The sequence below is a fragment of the Phyllostomus hastatus genome, unplaced genomic scaffold, assembly GCF_019186645.2.
Source record: "Phyllostomus hastatus isolate PE091 unplaced genomic scaffold, TTU_PhHast_1.1 phas_contig_86, whole genome shotgun sequence".
Lineage (NCBI taxonomy): Eukaryota > Metazoa > Chordata > Mammalia > Chiroptera > Phyllostomidae > Phyllostomus > Phyllostomus hastatus.
Window position 1 is genome coordinate 47200412 of NW_025333977.1, and position 19804 is coordinate 47220215.

The 19804-nt window shown below is 36.0% G+C and overlaps 1 protein-coding gene across 1 annotated transcript in view; it reads left to right on the forward strand.

The window, feature by feature from the left end:
- The first annotated feature begins 8494 nt into the window (after positions 1-8494).
- The window catches only part of CPB1 (carboxypeptidase B1), a 43329-nt gene continuing 32019 nt past the window's right edge, over positions 8495-19804 (forward strand). Inside the window, exons 1-2 of the mRNA XM_045851393.1 lie at positions 8495-8632; positions 8750-8825. Coding sequence (XP_045707349.1) covers positions 8562-8632; positions 8750-8825 — 147 coding nt within the window. The 5' untranslated portion in view covers positions 8495-8561. The remainder of the gene's footprint in view (positions 8633-8749; positions 8826-19804) is intronic.

The window sequence follows — 19804 nt, forward strand, 5'->3', positions numbered from 1 at the left end:
ATTAAATAAAATACAAATTGCTCATGAAGTGGTGAATGCATAAACAAAATGTGGTCCATCTAGATAATGAAATGCATTCAGCACTAAAAAAAAAGAATGAACTACTGATAAATGCTACAACATGGATGAACCTCAAAAACATTATACTAAATGAAGTAAGCCAGGTACAAAAGAGTTAGAAAAATATAATATTCCATTAACATAACATAATAATATAAAATTCCAGTTCATATTAATTATAATATAAAATCATACAAAAATCCATTTCTATAATATAACATAAAATTCCACATATATGAAATGCCCAGAAAATAAAAATGTATAGAAATAGAAAGCAGATCAGTGATTACCTAGAAATGGGGATAGGATCAAGGACTGACTGCAAAGGGGCATGAGAGATCTATTTGGGGTGATAAAGTAGTTCCAAAATTAGACTTGGGTGATAGTTGCACAGCTCTGTAAATTTACTTCCTCATTGGTTACTCATCAATCCTTATTTTACATGATTTCTCAACAGTATGCTTTTGGGCATTATTATTGATGCTGTAATGAATTGAGACTCGGGAATGCTGGGGTGGGTGAATGTGTTTCACACCTTTACCTCTCTAAAGACCTAGACCATTCCTTCCAACTCCTACTGCACCTTTCCACTGAATAATGTATTGACAGTACAGTTTCTTATACTGCATTTCATCAAATCTAAATTGACCTCAATTATACAATAAACCATTATTTTGCACACCACTAATTAATTTTAAAAGTCACCAGTTTATTATGATACGTTGTTCATTGTAAAAACCATAAAAAATTGAGGCACATTAAAATATGTTGGGGGTATAGGGGACACTGTGCCTTGGGTTCAGTGAAGAGGAAGGGTTTCCTCAGGGGAATTTCAGAAAGGAAGGTATTTCAAGCTGCTGGCAGAGCATGAGCAAAGATATGGATGTTTGAAAATACCTGGTCTGTTTGGGCAACTATGGCATCTGGAAAGACCAAAGCCAACTGGAGACAGTCTGTTACCAAAAAGATCTGAGCAATTAATCAGCCTCTCAACAACCACCTGCAACCCCCTAGCTCTGAAACGTACTTCAGCACCCACATTCACCCCCTCACTGCAGCGCAGTCCCACTTCAAATGAAAACACACCGTTCACTTTTGTCTTGAAACACTTTATTTTAAATCACCCTGTGAGCAGTTACATATTTTTAAGAATTCTATAACTCAGAAATTAGTAAATTATATTGGTTTTTTAGAATTCTAAAAAGAATAGTTTTCTTTTTAAAGTGTGTTAAAGGTGAAAGAAAAAGAAACACATGAAGAATATCTGGTGCTTGCACAGATTTTTACTAACAGGCAGGCCAAAGTCCAGAAGTCCACAGATCATATGCTATGATCTATGGAAAGATGCTAAGGATAAAAAAATATCATTTTGGATTTTTTAATCCAAATCAATTGGAGCACAAAGGCACAAGAATTAGCAAGAAATGGGTTCCTCTTCTTCACTTCACTTTGGGAAAATAGTATCAAACACTAAAACAAAAAAATGGAAATAAAGGTACAGCTCCTGGCTGCCCCAGTCTGTCTTCACCTAGAAGGACACGGAAGAGCAGGAGCACACCCAGGCCCACTTGCTGTGGCCACAGCCTGTAGGCTCAGGTGGACTGTGCAGGAACCCAGTTTCCCTGGGGGACTGGAAGCACTTGCAGATGTTCAGAGGAAAAAATAACAAGGAACTTTAAAGAAATAAAATTACCTCTATTCAAGGAAAACCTCCCACTCAGTAATAGCCACCCTCTTGGTAAGCAATTGTTATCTCTGTCCAGCTTGTCACATCTCAGCTTCCACTCCTTAGGCCCAGCTTCAAGGTTACTGCTGCCCTGGCTACAATTGTTTCACCTCACCTCACAAAACCACAGCTGCCTACCTGGCCACCAAACTCTTTGCTCTGCACAGTCCAGAGAATCATCTGTTGGAGTGAGCATCGGCTTCATGCTGCCATGTAGGAAGTATCTCATAGTGGCTGATGTTGTCTTGTGATTTATGCTGTAATAGGTTCTTAGGGATGCCGATAGAGCCATGAAAAACCACTGCCAATGTCTAATCTAAACATACTACATGTATACCTTTTTTCTGATTTGCTTTGCCACCTGTGTCCACAGCCTTACTCAAGTTCATGGAGGCCTAAGTTGGATTTGGAGGCCCCTAGGGGACATTTGGTAATGTCTAAAAATATTTTTGGCTATCACAATTCAGTCAGGGCAAGGGGGGTAACCACTGGTGCCTGACTGGCAGAGTCCAGGGACGCTGCTAAACACATTACACTGAACAGAATGGCCCCCACAACAAAGAATCGCCCCGCCCAAAGTGTTAATAGTGTTAAGATTGAGAAAACCTGTGGTAGTCTAACAAAATATCACTAATTCCATGACTATCCACTCATTTCTCATTTGTCATGTCTCCTTGGCATACAGAGTTACAGTGCCTGCCTTCAAAGATGTAACGATCAGAGCCAGAACACGAAGCTGTTCTGCACAGTCACCATACATACATTTCCATATTCAGAAACCACCAGCATGAGATAAAATACTGCATGTCAGAAACCTTGCTGACCTTTTTTTAATTCCCAGAATGCATGTAAGCTATTATTAACCTGTATAAATCATTCACAAATCATTTAAAAAGTACATGAAAGAGCAAAGTCACTGGTGGTTTCTACACAAAATTTGCACTTATGAACCTACTATCCACATTGTTTCTCAGTCGCAAGAAGCCTGATATCCATTAATCATGACATCCCCTCACCATAACCAGGAAGAATCTATGGAGTCCTCTTTCATGTCAGATCTGAGCTGCATACTTGACACTGTATGGCCAGAGTGTAGATTCTGCATGTAACTGATGCCCAAGATGATGTTCCTAAAACACAGTACTGATTTACGTGAACATTTTGTTTATTTGCTAAAATACTAAGTAGGAACACAAATAACTGAATGGTTTCAAAAATGGGCATGAGTGAGGAAGTGATAAAGGAAGAAATTGGGAACAAAAAGAGACTTTTTTTTCTTTTTTGTTTCTTTCTTTAACACCAAGGCTTATGCCAGCAATATTGGGGATAACTACTTCAGCTGCGTCCTTTGCTCTGCCTCTAAAGCCCGGCCATTGTCCACAGAATGTGACTTGGTACTGTATTTCTCTTGATCAACTTGTCAGTCTGCCAGTTACAATTTGCCATCAAACAAAACTTTTACCAACTGCTACCCTTATGCCCATTGGACTTAAACCAGCTACTCTTCCCCACATTTTATACTCTGAACTAAATTGTGTGTGAAAATTACCTTTTATTGACTTTAGTGAGAGCCTTATACAAACAACTGAGGGCAGATTTCAACTGCCCACTGCCAAAATAGCCCTCTGTCCCATCTGTTGGATGCACATATCATTAAGACTTTTATTAGCCTCAGAAATAGAGACCTCATTTTATGGTGTTAGCTAAAAATCTACAGAAAGTCCTTGAAGTGCAGTTCTTACCAGTCCTGGTAACCACTGCATCTGAGCAGATGCTACTAAAGAACCAGATTGGCAACAGACATTGAAACATAAAAATGCCTCCAAACGATAGCACCAAAATGTGATTTCACACTTTACATTAAACTGCTCAAAGAAAACAGACCTACTGTCTCTTTGAAAACAGAAACTTTTTAGAATTCAAGTTTTGAAATAATAGAACATTCACTCAGAAACACTGGGAAAATATATTTCTTAAAAAAACACTGTTACGTAAAGACACACAATCAGAAGAAATCAAGAACTTTCTTGGAAATGGAAAAGTTGTAAAAGGCTTAACCGTTAGAGGCTCAGGGAGAAGTAATGATCTTTTACCAGAAGAAGAGAATAAAATCATGGAAGCCTAATATGGCTTTTTACAGTTCTGCTCACAATTACTCATTAAACAATTTACCCCTCGTGGATGGGTTCCTAAAGCCTGCTGAGATGTCGCACTCGGAGCGATGAATACATGCTGCTTTTTCTTCTGTTGTGGTTTGTTTTTATTAAAACAAAAACTTATAACCACCAAAAAAATCACTTTTGCTAAATTTTACTCTTTCCAAGAAGAGCAGCAGCATGGATGAACATTTGTTTAGTGCTTGTTGTAAGACCAACAGTAAAAGACAATGACCTATACACCCATGTCCGGTCAATGTCCTATGGGCTGGGATTCATAAAATCAGGGCAGCAGATGGCGTACCTAAATTTTATTTGCTGTTTTATTTATCCTTGTGTTACCACTCTGAAATGCAGATACTGAATGTTAATCTAGCACTGTTAGAAAACACAAGACCAGGCTTCAAGCAAGTTTATCATGTAATCTGATGCTGGTTCATTGATCCTGAGAATGAAAACTGTAGCCCATAGAGAGGCACTCTCCTCAGATGAAAAGGGACCTGTCGGCAGCTAACACTCCATGTATCAAGGACAACACTTTGTGTGGTTTGAAACCACTACTCATGTAAAGCAATACCAGAGACCATCAAGAGGAAGAATGTGCCTTTGATTTTGCAGGTCTAATTTGAAATAAGAGGGGAATTTGTGTGTTTCAGCCTTAGTTCCTAATGCTCCCTGAGAAAAATGTTGTTTTGTTCAATTGATAATGTGATCACTTTTCCTTGTGGGTTCTTCTCTTAAACACTGTGCTACTGTCTTTGATTGTCCATTAGTAGGTAGACATCAGACCAATGTTCTAGACCACCACATTCTAAAATGAAAACTTGTTGAGTCTTACGTTACTGCTTCTGGCAGCTGTCAACTCCTGCTGACATCATGTTTAACAGACTTGCCTCCGAGTCAGATCAATGTTGAGGAGCAGCATGCAGAGCTACAAAATTAGTTCATTGATTGTGAAGCGAGCTCAACCCTCTTTGCATTTGGAGACCAAAACTCTGAGCTAAACAGAAATTAAGCAAAAATCCTGGAATATTCTTTGAAATTTCAATCAAGGTATCAACTTAGCTATTTTATTCTCAGAGGTTTTTGGAAGGATTTTATTATTTAAAAATATCGTAATTTCTTAACTAGTCCTCCAAAGAAACTGTAGAGTGTTCCAACATTAAAATATATCACTTTTAACAGGTAAAAATCAAAGTGCATCCATCATACTGATCATCTTTCTCAGCACTCACATGTGAACTTTTTCAAATGACTCCGGAATCTCTACCTGTTACTCACAAGTGTGAACCAGAGTGGTTGTCATAAGGTCAACTTATAAAATTCCTCAGAGAGAAAAACACAAGCATCTCAATGACTTCAAATTGGGCAACAGAAAAAAAACAACCCAGTAGTTAGAACCAGATTGCCAAATGACAGCATGAGCTGCATGGCCTGGAGGCTGCCCTTCCGCACTAATTTTAAGAATAAATTGAAATTGAACTGGAGCCATAAAGTAGAACACAGACCTTTTTAAGATTCCTATCAGGTAAATAGTAAATAGGTTGTCAGAATATATCAACATTTTCTCTTTTAAATTGATTTTATGCTTTTATTTCCCTACCCATATGACATTTCATATTATTAACATTTATTTATGAAAATCCTGCCCTTTCCTCAGAAGGTTTTAAGGAGCTTTAATGTTCTGTTACAGCATTATAGGAATAAACATAGTTCCCCATCACCTTACAAACTAGAATAAAATACATATTTCTCATATATGAAGTAAAGATGTTAGTATGAAAATAAAACATATCATTTATTCACAAAATAATTCAAAATACCTGGGAACTTTTTCCTAATATCCACCATTTCATACATAAATCAAAGTCAAAATATTAAGATGGTCTATAAAAATGAACAAAGATAAATATAGGTATAAAAACAGGTGGATTTACCTGGCACCATTCCAGCTCACCTCCCCACGCCTCTGTCCTGATTAATTGCCCTCTGCAAGGAGCTGGAGCCTAGTTATGCTGTTTTCTTAATTCCTGTTGATGGAGTGTTGATTCAAGGCTAGAAAGAAAACCAACTGCCTTTTAACTAACCCATTCTTCCTGAGTTAATCAATCATAACTTGTCCATTTTAATTATCTCCCAAATTCCAAATAGAAATATGCTTGCAGTTTCCAAATATTTGCATGATTAAAGATGTTTTCCTTGTTTCAATAAGAAACTTCAAATTGATGAGTCAGGTGGTAAGATTTATGGGATGAAGTTGTCCTGTTTATCTCCCAGCTTTCAAAAATACTGGTCTGCAGTTTGTAACAAACAGCATTCCCACCAGAGATATGCAGACTATGCCCATTAATGATGATGATCAGGTTAATATATATATATCCCAACATCAGCAGACACCAGAGAGAAAAGCCAGCCAAGAAAATGTTTACTAGCCTCTCTCTTCATATCCATAAAAAAGGCAGTTTATTAGAATATGAAGTAATTACACAAAGGTAACAGGCCACTGATGCACCAGGATAACATTTTCCGGTTGTTTTTGCCCTCCTTGAAACAACACCAATAGACTGGGTTATCAATCAGTTATACCCATCAAGTTTCAGGGAAACCAGCTGCCTCACAAACAACAGGGCACTTCAGGTAACACATGGGCATGAGCAGAATTGTCACTGTATTGACTGAACTGATTCGTTATTTTGATTGGATGCAAACAAAAAAAGCTAACTCTTTTCTGAAATAACTCCCCACTTAGGAGCTTCCCACTTCTATTAATTAAAATCTTTTTGTGTTTTTTTAATATACAATCTTTATCATATTTTTTCATTACAATTTAGTCCCCTTATACCTGCCCCTGCCCAGCAATCACCACCTTGTTGCCCATGTCCATGAGTCCTTTTTCCTTTTTGCTCAGTTCTTCTACCTCCTAACCTCCCTCCCCTCACTAACTGACATCTGCTCTCCATCTATGAGTCTGTCTCTGTTTTGCTTAGTTCAGTTTGTTCATTAGATTCCACAAATGAGTGAAATCATATGGCATTTGTCTTTCTCTGACTGGCTTATTTCACTTAGCATAATGTTCTCCAAGTCCATCCATACTGTTGCAAAGGGTAAAATTTTCTTCTTTTTTTATGGCTGAGTAGAATTCCATTGCGTAACTACCCCATAAATGTTTTATCCTATCATTTATTGATGGATACTTGGATTGTTTCCATATTTTGGCGATTGTAAATAATGCTGCAATCAACATAGGGGTGCTTATGTTCTTTCAAATTAGTGTTTTGGGTTCCCTCAATATAGTCCCTGAAATGGGACCACTGGGTCAAAAGGCAAATCCATGTTTTTTTTGAGGTATCTCCATACTGCTTTCCACAGAGGCTGCACCAGCCTGCACTCCCACCAACAGTGCAAAAGTGTTCCCCTTTCTCCGCATCTTAGTTAGTATTTGTTTATTTGCTAATGATAGCCATTCTAATATGGAGTACTTGTATCCGGAATGTATAAAGAACTGCTATAAAAGAATTTTAAAAAGCAAACAATTTCTTTAAAAAGGCAAAAGACTTCAATAGAAGCTTCACTACAGAAGATTAACAAATTATCAATAAATACATGAAAAGATATTCAGCATCAGAAAAATACAAATTAAAAACACAATTGGATACACTGCACACTCATTATAATTACCAAAATTAAAGACTAATAATACCAAAATGTTGAACAGAATGAAAAGCAAACGGATAGTGGTGAAAGCTTAAAATGGTACAACCACTGTGGAAAAATGACAGTCTTATAATATTAGAACTCATCTACATTATTTAACAAATCCACTCTTACTTACCTCTTCCCAAAATTAAAGCATGTCAATAAAAAGATCTGTATAATAATTCTTATGGTAACTTTATTCACAATAATACAGAATTGGAAAAAACATAAATATCCATCAACAGCAAAATAGATTAAAAAATTGTGGTATATTCATGCAATGGAGTGTAACTCATTAATATAAAGGAACAAATGAATAATGCAAATAAAAATACCAATAAATCTCAAAAACAATACCTGGAATGAAAGAAGCCAGATACAAAGAAATATATATGATATGATCTCAATTACATAAAGTTTTAGTAGAGGCAAAATTAATATATGAAGCTAGAAATCTGAATAGTGGTTTCCTGAAGGAGAAACAAACTAAAATGTATTCAAAAGAACTTCTCAGGGTGATGATAGTGTTCTACACCTTGATAAGGATGTTTATTACATGGGCATATATATTTGTCAAAACTCATCAAAATTTATGCCTAAATCTATAGAATTTATCACATGTAATTCTCTATTGAAAATGAAATAAAAATATAGACTAAAAATAGGTTTTATTTAAAACTCATCTCCAGACTATTCAAGGTCTGACATCCAAATTAGACAGGTTGAATTTGGGATTATTTGCTGTTTCCACAGGTGTGGAGAGAGATAGCCTCTCAGATTTTACCCAGCTACCAAGGCAACAATGCCAGGAAAACCATTAATCAAAATTTGATAGTGCCTATTTGCAGTCAAAAAAAGAAAACAAAGAACACCCTGAATTATAAAAGCAGGTGAAACATACCCAAAAGACCTAGTCAGGCACAATGTTGGCACTCTTGGTTCTCACCACTGTGGCCCTAGCATCTGCTCACCATTCTGGTGAGCACTTTGAAGGGTAAGTAAACAACTCCTTAAATGAGCAAGTCCTTCTTCCTTGCTAACCCAAAAATATGAATGCAATAAATACCCAATTTAAATTTTTCTCTTCTTCCTCTGCTATTTCACCATTCAGTGAGAAAGTGTTCCGTGTCACAGTTGAAGATGAAAATCACATCAGCTTGCTCCAGGAGTTGGCCAGCACCAACCAGGTAAATAACAATTCTGTACCATAAGTTTGCTTCACACTTACCTTAATATCTTAGATAGTTTGCACTGTGATTCCATTAAAGGAAGAATGACATGAAATAGTAACTATAGCATTTTTATAGCATGAAATAAAGACTTGAAAAATATTTAGTGTCACATACCTTTATTTTCTGCTTAAATTGGATTGTTATAAGCCCGAAAGTATCATAAATCCAAGGTAACTTTTTTAAGAGTGGACAGAGCTTGACAACTGGATGAGTTGAAACTGTCATGAAGGTCATAGAACATCTAATGTACAGTCACTTCCCTTCTAAGGCAAAAAAGAAAAATGATCGACTTCAACATTACTGAAAAACTGGGCTTTTGTCCAACTTGAAATTCATTTCCACATCTCATGTATCATCTGTTCTCTTTGATTTTCTTTCATTCCAAATCAAACAGCTTGAGTTTTCATGACCTTGATTCAGGCCCTCCTCATGATCTGACATGAGGGAGAAAAAGAAGGTAAAAAGACATGAGTGATTTTTCACTCTTTCTTTTTACTTTCAAGAAAGCAAAATCTCTATGCCACTTTTAAAACTCTACTGGATATGGGATAAAAACTGACATTTTTAATTATGAATGCAATGTGGCAGGACACTATGCTGATCACAAATAGCTCACTTAGGCCAATGCTGTTTCTTCATGAATATGTAAACCAAAAGAATCTACTAGCTCCTAAATATTTATCTAGCCTTCTATCTATCCAGCTATGTTTTCTTTCTATAGTTTTTTTCTACCTTTAAAGATGTGGAGGGGGAGAAAAGAAAGTAGGCAGTGTCATAATGTGAAACATTCAGAAGTATAGGATTAAAAGATAATATAATATAAAGTTATCTATTCCAGCCTTCCACTCAAATCTGAAATTTCCTCCATAGAAAGAGCAACCCTGGTTGCTACCACTAATAAAACCTGTTTGAGTACTTTTAGGAATAGTAAGAAAACTGCTTTTCATACTAGCCCATGGGGTTGCTTTAAAAATCATTCTAATTGTTACATGAAGCTGAAAGCTACCTTCTCTAATGTTGGCCCATTGGACCTAGCTCAGTCAAATGTTGTCTTCTAAGATTTCTCTTTCCCAGGCCTTCCATCATTTCTCTTAGCACTGGTACACAGACACTTGATCATTCTGGTCATCTCCGGATATTGTTCAAGGTTTCTGTCTATATTTCTTTTTTCAAATGTAGCTCTCAGAATTAACAATGAACCTCCAGGTGTGCTCTGATTAATACATAGTGCAGGATCATTGTCTACCTTCATTAATGAGGCTCAAGATTCTTTTCAGCATCTTGAATAGCTATTGAATACTCTTAGCTCACAGTAAACCTATGGCCAATCAAAACCATTAGGTAATTATTTCCCACATGAATCACCCTCAAGGAAGATATTCTTCCTTATGTAATTGTCCAAATGAATTTTTTTAATTCAAATGCTAGATTTTAGATTTACCCTGCTAAAATTTATCTTGATAGCTTGTTTTCAGCATGTTGAGATCATTTTAAAAATGAATTCGGTTAACCAGGGTAATAACTCTTCCCCCTAACTTTGCATCACCAGCAAGTTTGATAAGCATGCTTTCTCAACTTTTATCTTTGTCACTTATAAAGAAAAACATTGAGTAACTTAGAAGTCGGCACAGAATTAGAGGGCTCCTTCATTGTTTATTCATTTAATACCTATTTATCTTGACTCTCCAATGTGCCAGACATAGTGTTAAGCACTGAAAGTGATTCATTAACCAACTCTTCTTGAATAGTTTTTCTCAACTACCCATGTTGTTGGGTGTTATCTACAGATAGCACATTGCTTTTCAACTTGTAAAGAATATAAACAGAGACACAGTGAAATTCTTTGGCCAAGTGTCTTCCAGATTCAGCATTCAGGCTAGTAGTCTCTTCCAATAATAAGATGAAGTTAATTGGGCCTGACTTATTCTTGCTTTAAACTGTGCTGGATCCCAGAAATCACAGCTTCCTTTTCTGAGCATTCACAATCCATCTGCTTCCAGTTTACTCTGCAGCCTTGCCAAAATCCATGCTAGGCCCCAGAAGCTCCTGCTTCTTGGATTAACCTGTTTTTCTCTTTATGAAATCCAGGACTTGCCAGTTCTACTCCTCAGTGATCCCTTCAAGTTCTGATCCCTCCAAGATTGCTAAGAAAGTAGTTTGGCAACCACATCTGCAGTACATTTTTAGTTACCTAAAATTCAGCATTTTATGGTGGTCAAGAAAAAGAGAATCTGGACTCAGAATGCCTGGGTTTGCCTCCTGGCTGTACCACTTGCTAGCTGGATCTCGGATACCTATCTGGGTCTCAACTTTTTAGTTAATCAAATGAGGAGAACAATAGTATTTGACTTATAGGGTTGTTGTGAGATTTAAAAGAATTAATGGAAGTAAAGCGCTTAGAAAGAATGTATATAACAAGAACTATGTAAATGCTTATTACATCTGAGACTTGGAAGGCAATTCACACAGCCAGTATGGTCTCCTCTCTCCTCATCTACTGTGGGCCTCAAAGTATTCTTTCCAAAGAAGGTTATTTCTGCCAAAATTATAACATGTGAAAAATTCTTTACTTATGTTAATTTCATCTCTCAGAAGTAGAAGAAATAAGAGATAGGGTTAACTCCTTGGAAAAACAAAGCCAAACAGGAGTTAAATAGGTCTACTTTCTCTCTTCCAGCTGCAAATACCATGCTTTAGCTCCAAGCAGTGGAGCTGCATATTTCTTCTTTATTCATTTTATTTCCAACATGATTGAAAAAGAGATTTTTATTCTCCTTAGTGATCTTGCAAGTACAGCATATTCTGGACTGTAGCCTTCCTGATAAGATCATTACAAGGGCATCTAGTCTTTGTATTCATCCTTGGCCATGTGTCCTTCCTCCCAGCTTTTGAACATGTCCTTTTAAAAGTTAAGTGTATCGGAGAGATCTGTGACCACATTGGACTCCAGCTGCCTCCCCTTTTTCATCTATAATTGTATAGTAAGGACTTTATTTTATCTCCTTGCAATCAGAGCTACACTTCATTTATTGTTGACATTTACCATAAAACCTATTTTCTTTTCTCTGTAGTTTTTAAACTCTGTTTCTCTAAGGTTCATGTTTATCTACGCCTATAGCAGGGGTGTCAAACTCATATTCAGCAGGGGCCACATCAGCCTCACGGCTGGCTTCAAAGGGCTGAATGTAATATTATGACTGTATAAATGTAACTACTCCCTAACAGTTAAGCAAGAGCTCAGCACTGCTGTCGGGCAGATAAAACAAGGACCGGATAAAACAAGGTGGAGGACCAGATTTGGCCTGTGGGCCTTGTGTTTGCCACCTGTGGCCTAGAGTAACCTGGTTATAGTCTTCCAGTGTTCTCATTATTCCCACTAAACTAGTAAGTTCTTCCATGGAATCAGGAGGAATCAAGCCTAGAAGAGAAGTCACTTCCACTTCCAATAAGAAAGAAAATTCCATCAAGATAAATGAAGAATCAGTTATATGCTTAACTTACAAGTTGAAACAAACAAACTTGTGTAAATTTGTGAAGAACCAAAGATCCCCAACACTAATATTCTTTCATACGCCCATCTTATTTACAAAAGAATTTAAGTTAAGATAAATTCTTAATCTTTATCTTGCTATTGCACTAGTTTTGTGATATGTTTTAGGAAGGACTCTTTAGTTATTATCCAGCCAGCTGATTAAGCTGACATTCCCACAGTGTTATCAATCACTTAAAGATATCCTTTTATCTTCCAACAAATGTTCTTTATGGTTCTTTATCACTCAGTTTCCTGGATTATAATTTTATGACTTCAGCTGTCTAACTTCTTAACATATAACTCAATTCCCTTCTTTTCATATATTTTTATGAAAATATATATTTTCATAAGAATATATTTTATGCCATTTCCATACTTCAGACATAGATCTCATTCACAAGTTCTTGGTAATTATTGAAATTTATATTTATCTCTTTGTGCTAATAATTTGAGTTTATTATTCTTTTCCATACTTGATGCATTGGTAAACATCATGTGATTATAGTGTTACTCCTGATTTTTGGCTCCATTTCTCCTGAGAAGCACTGGGGAGTGACTTCAGTATAATAAGTCTGCCTCATACTTGCAGGACTCCGTAAAATCAGATGTTGGTATGTTCGCTGAATAATTTCTCCATGTCAAGGTGAAATTTTAAGAGACCTCAAATTAGGTCTTCAATTCTTCTGTCAAATATGTTTATGAGAGTTCTCTACCTTTTTTAAAAAAAGCATCATTCTTACTGCAGAATCATATATATATTTCTCCCCCACCTCCCTGGAATGTTTATCAGAGCCAAGACAAATGGGCAAGAGGTTAGATCAGGGAAGACAACTTTGAACTTACTAACAAAAATTACACTATCCATAAGATAATTAGGCTATTCTGAAGGGGTACTAGACATAATCAATATCATATTAGAACCATCACCAAGGATATTATGCAGGCATTTTTTGTTCTGAGTGACAAGCTACATCTTAATATATGTTGTTCCAAATAAGACCCTTAGACAAAGATTTCTGGGCAAAGATTTTTTTTTTTTTTTTTGGAAATGAGGGGAGTACTGGTAGAGAAGTGAGGAGTGAAGCAGAGAAGCCAACAAAGGGGACCCTATGAAGTCACTTACCACAGAGGATTACTAGAACTTAATTCTACAGAGAAACTCTAGGAAAGGATGCAAATTACATGCTTCAGAATTATCCCACCTGAGAACTGAGGGAATTGGAGTATTTTGACATCCACTTCCAAGGTCATGGTTGAGCACTTTTCTGAAAAGTTATTACTTGGCCTACCTCAAACTGTTAGCTTAGCTTTTTCTAATTCTTGGGGAAAGAGTTTTCAAGCATGGAAACACAGATCTCAGCCATGGGGAGTCCTCTGAGCACACTAACAGGTCCCAGCATCATGTATGGGTGTGGCACAGCCGACTTGATACAGATACTTGGAGGACTTCATGTGCTTTACCAATTCTAAACTTCTGTGTCTATAAAGATACACCTCCCTCTCCTGTTCCACCTTAGATGACAAGTATTTACTAGAAATATAGATTGAGTTAACTTTTAAAAATATGCTTTCTAATACAACATTCTTGTCTTCATCACACTTCTCTTTATAATGTTAGCTAACTAGAATTCATTACCAATCCATTGTTCCCTCTGTTTTTCTTACAACATACTTTTATACTTCTTCAATTACCTTTTTTAAAGTTTTTTTACTTTATTTTTATTGTTAACACTATTGTAAATGTCCCCATTTCTCCATCCCCTTTGCTCACCTTCACCAAGCCCTCTCCCCCTTTCTACCTGGCCATCACCACACTGCTATCTGTGTCTGCTGGTCATGCATATATATTTTTTTGTTAATCCCTTCACATTCTTTCAATCGGTTCCCCCTATCCCCTCTGATAGCTGTCAATATGCTCCATGTATCCATGCCTCTGTTTCTATTTTGTTCATCATTTTGTTCATAAGATTCTATATATAAAGCAGATTATATGGTATTTGTCTTTCTCTGACTGGCTTATTTCACTTGGCATAATATTCTCCAGATCCATCCAAGCTATTGCAAAAGGTAATATTTCCTTCATTTTATGGTTTTGTAGTATGCCATTGTGAATAAGTGCCATAGTTGTTTTATTCATTCATATATTGATGAGGGCTTGGGCTGTTTCCAGATCTTGGTTATTATAAACAGTACTACGGTGAACATAAGGGTGCATATATTCTTTTGAATTGGTGTTTCTGGATTCTTAGGGATATATTCCCAGCAGTGGGATGGCTGGGTCAAAAGGTAGTAACAGTCTTAATTCTTTGAGGAAACTCGATACTGTTTTCCACAGTGGTTGTCCCAGTCTGCATTCCCACCAACAGTGCACTAGGGTTCCCTTTTCTTCACATCCTTGTCAGCACTTGTTTGTTGATTTCTTGATGATAGCCATTCTGCCAGGTGTGAGGTGATATCTCATTGTGCTTTCAATTCACATCTCTCTGATGATTAGTGACAATGAGCATTTTTTCATATGTCTATTGGCCATGTGTATGTCCTCTTTGGAAAAGTGTCTATTCAGACCCTTTACTCATTTTTAATTGGATTGTTTCTCTTCTTGGCATTGAGTTGTATAATTTCTTTATAAACTTTAGAATTTAATCCCTTATCATCTGTCTCATTGGCAAATATGTTCTCCCATAAAGTGGGTTTCCTTTTCATTTTGTTGATGGTTTCCTTTGTTGTGCAGAAGCTTTTTAGTTTGATGCAGTCCAATTTATTTCTTTTCTCCTTTATTTTCCTTGCCCTAGAAGACATATGGGCAAAAAATATTGCTATGAGATATGTCTGAGATTTTACCACCTTTGTTTTCTTCTAGGATTGTTATGGGTTTGCAACTTACATTTAAGTCTTTTATCCATTTTGAGTTTATTCTTCTGTATGTGTAAGTTAATGGTCTAGTTTCTTTTTCTTTTTTTTTTTTTTTGCATAGACCTATCCAATTTTTTCCACCACTTGTTGAAAAGACTATCTATACTCCATTGTAAGTGCCTGCCTCCTTCGTCAAATATTAATTGACTGTATAGGTGTGGATTGATTTCTGGGCCCTCTGTTCCATTCCATTGGTCTATACAGTTATTCTTACACTAGTACCAGGCTGTTTTGATTACAATGGACTTGCAGTATAGTTTGATATCAGGTATTGTGAAAGCTTCAACTTTGTTCTTCTTTCTCAAGATTTCTGAGGCTTTTGGGGGTATTTTTTGGTTGCATATAAGTTTTTAGAATATTTCTTCTAGGTCTGTGAAATACACCATTGGTATTTTAGTAGGAACTGTGTTGAATGTCTGGGTAGTATGGACATTTTGATGATGTTAACTCTTGTAATCTATGAACATAGTATGTGCTTCCACTTATTTATATCAATTACTTTCTTCAATGTCCTATAGTTTTCTGAGTAGAGATCTTTAACATCCTTGGTTAAGTATATTCCTAGGTTCTTTATTTTTTTTGTTGTAGTTGCAATAGTAAATGGAATTGCTTTCTTAATTTATTTTTCTGATAATTCATTATTAATGTATAAAAATGCCAACCAATTTCTGAATATTAATTTTGAGTCCTGCTGCTAGCTGAATTTATTAATTAGACCTGGTGTGTTTTTTATGGAGTCTTCAGGTTTTTCTATGTACAATATCATGTTATCTGTTAATGCTAACAGTTTTACTTCCTCCTTTCCAATTTGGATGGCTTTTATTTCGTCTTCTTGTCTGATTGCTGTGACTAGGACTTCCAGTACTATATTGAACAAGGGCGGTGAAAGCAGACATCCCTGTCTTGTTCCTGATCTTAAAGGAAACACTTTTACATTTATTATCACTGAGTATGATGTTGGCTGTGTGTTTGCCACATATAGACATTATTATATTGAGGTATGTTTCCTCTATTCCCACTTTGCTGAGGGTTTTATTATAACTGGGTGCTGCATTTTATCAAATGCTGTTTCTGTTTCTATTGATATGATCATATGGTTTTTATCCTTCATTTTGTTTAAATAGTATACCATGTTTATTGATTTACAAATACTAAATGGAGAATGCAACAATCTTGCATTCTCAGAATAAATCCCATTGATCATGGTATAGGATCTTTTTAATGTATTGCTGGATCCAATTTGCTACTATTTTGTTGAGGATTTTAGCATCTATGTTCACCAGGAATATTGGCCTGTAATATTTTTTCTTTGTAGTATCCTTATCTGATTTTGGAATAAGGATAATGGTGGCCATGAAAAATGAGCTTCACAGTTTTCTTTCCACTTGAATGTTTTTGTAATAGTTTGAAAAGGATAAGGGTTAGATCTACTTTGAATGTTTGGTAAAATTTATCTGTGAAGCTATTGTGACCAAAATTTTTGTTTGATGGGAGTCTTTTTTATTACTACTTCAATTTCACTTGTTGTAATTTTTCTATTCAGATTTTCGGATTCTTCCTGATTCAGTTTTGGAAGACCATGTGTTTCTAGGAATTTATCCATCTCTTCCTGATTGTCCAGTTTGTTGGCATATAGTTATTTGTAATACATCTTAAAATACTTTGCATTTCTTTGATGACAGTTGTTACTTCTCTTTTGTTTTTTATTTTATTTATTTGGGTCCTTCCTCTTCATTTCTTATGAATCTGGTTAAAGGTTTGTCAATCTTGTTTATTTTGTCAAAGAACCACCTCTTAATCATTGATATTTTGTATAGTATTTTTAGACTCTGGTTTATTTCTGCTCTGAACTTTATCATTTCCTTCCTTCTACTCACTTTGAGCTTTGTATTTTGGGTATTATTTTTAGTTCCTTTAAGTGTAAAGTTAGATTGCTTGAGTTTTTTCTTGTTTTGTGGGGTAGGCTCTTGTTATTTGTGAGAAATCTATGAATTTCTCTCTTGGGACTGTTTTCGCTATGTTACATAGATCTTGGGTTGTTGTGTTCTCATTTTCATTTCTTTCAAAATAACTTTTATTTTTTCCTCAATTTCATTGTTAACCCATTCATTGTTTATTAACATGTTATTTAGTCTCCATGACTTTGTTTTTTTTTCCAGTTTTGGGGAGGAGAATTGGTTTCTAATTTCATACCATTGTGGTCAGGGAAAATGTTTGATATGATAATATTCTTAATTTATGGAGACTTACTTTATATCCTATCATATAGTCTATCATAGAAAATGTTCCATGTGCACTTGAGTAGAAAGTATATTCTGTTGCTTTGGGGAGAAATGTTCAGAAGCTTTCAATTAAATCCTTATGATCAAGTGTGTCATTGAAGGCCAAAATTTCCTTGTTGATTTTCTGTCTGGAACATCCACCCATTAATGACCAAAAGGTGTTAGTTCCATACTATAATTGTATTACTGTTGATCTCTTCCTTTATGTCCATGAATATTTGCTTTACATATTGTAGGCTCTTATGTTGGGTGTACAAATGTTTGCCAGAGTCATATCATTTTGTTGGATTGCTCCTTTTATCATTACATAGTGTCCATCTTTGTCTCTTGCTACAGTCTTTGTTTTAAAGTCTATTTTGTCAGATATAAGTATTGCTACCTGAGGTTGTTTTTTTTCATTTTCATTTGTATGAAATATCCTTTTCCATCTTTACTTCTAGCTTGTATATATCCTCGTTCTGACGTGAGTCTCTTGTAGGCATCATATACATGCATCTTGTTTTCTTATCCATTCAGCTACCTTATGTCATTGATTGGAGCACTTAAGCTATTTACATTTAAAGTAATAATTAATAGATATGTATTTATTGCTGCTTTATTCTTTGAACTCTGTTACTCAGTTTATTTTCTTCTTCTTTTATTGCTTAAATCAGGTCCTTTAATAGTTCTTGGAATACCAGTTTGGTGGGAAAAAAAGTCCTATAGCTTTTCCTTGCCTGAAAAGCTTTATTTCTCTTTCAGTTTTAAATGATAGCCTTCTTGGGTAAAGTGGGTAAAGTACTCCTGTTCTCACACCTTGCTTTTTATCATGTTGCATATTTCATGCCAGTCCCTTCTGACCTGAAATGTTTCTATTGCGAAATAAGCTGACAGTCTGATGGGAGATTCCTTGTAGGTAATTAACTGCTTTTCTCTTATTGCACGTTGTCTTTAGCCTTTACCATTTTAATTATGAGGTGTCTTGGTGTGAACCTTTTTGGATTCCTCTTGTATGGGACTCTCTGTGCTTCCTGGACTTGTGTGTCTTTTTCTTTCACTAGGTAGGGCAAGTTTCCTGTCATTATTTCATCACATAGGTTTCTGATTCCTTGCTCTCTCACTTCTTCTTGCACACATGGGATATGAATGTTGTTACAGTTCATGTTGTCCTAAAGGTCCCTTAAACCATTCTCATTTTTTTTTATCTTTTTTTTTTGTTTTTTGTTTTTGGCTTCTCTGATTGGGTGTTTTCTTTTACCTTGCCTTCCAAATCACTGATTTGATCCTTTGCCTCATCCAACCCACTTTTTCTTCCTTCCAGTTTATTCTTCATGTCAGATACAGTATTCTTCACTTCCAACTCATCCTTTTTCATGGCTTCTATGTCCTCTTTCATAGTGTTGTAGTTCTCACTGCATTCCTTGAGCATCTTTATAACCATTACTTTGAACTCTATATCTGATAAGTTGTTTGCCTCTGTTTCATTTAGCTATTTTTCTGGAGATTCCTCCTGTTCTTTCATTTGGGACTTGTTTCTTTGTCTATCCATTTTGGCTATCACCTTGTGTTTGTTTCTATGTATTAGATAGACCTGTTATGACTGCCAGTCTTCATAATGTGGCCTTATGTAGTAGGTATTGTGTGGGACGCAATGGTACACTCTTCTTGATCTCTTGAGCTGGGTGCTCTAGGAATGTCCTTCATGTTGGTTATGTGGGCCCTTTTGTTATAATTGAGTCTTAATTGCAATTGGCCCTTTTGTGCAAGGGATCAACATTTAGGTTGGCTGAGTGGGCAGTTCAACCTCAACCATAGCCTGTAAGCTGTTGTGCAAGTGCAGTCTCTATGTAGCTTCTTCTGTAAATCCTTGGTTATAAGGCACCTCTTCAGCTACTCTTAGTTGGTTATTCAGGGTGACTATTCTTTAATTTAGTTTTGTTTCCAGGTTGTTCCTGGAAGGAGGTGAGTATAAGATCCACTTACTCTGTTCCTATCTTGAAACTCCCTTCCTCCATTACTTTTTAATATCTCATCTTCAGCTCTCATCTTTGATTCTCTAGGTACATAAAATCATCAATACTCTCTCCTTTCAACACCTTAGTGTCAACCACACTCAAACCTTTTCTTCTGGAATCCTTCCTGATGTAATCCTGCCTTCCATTGCACTGACATTCCCTATGATCCTGACTCATGATTCAGCATCCATTAGATATCTACGTGTTTGAAGA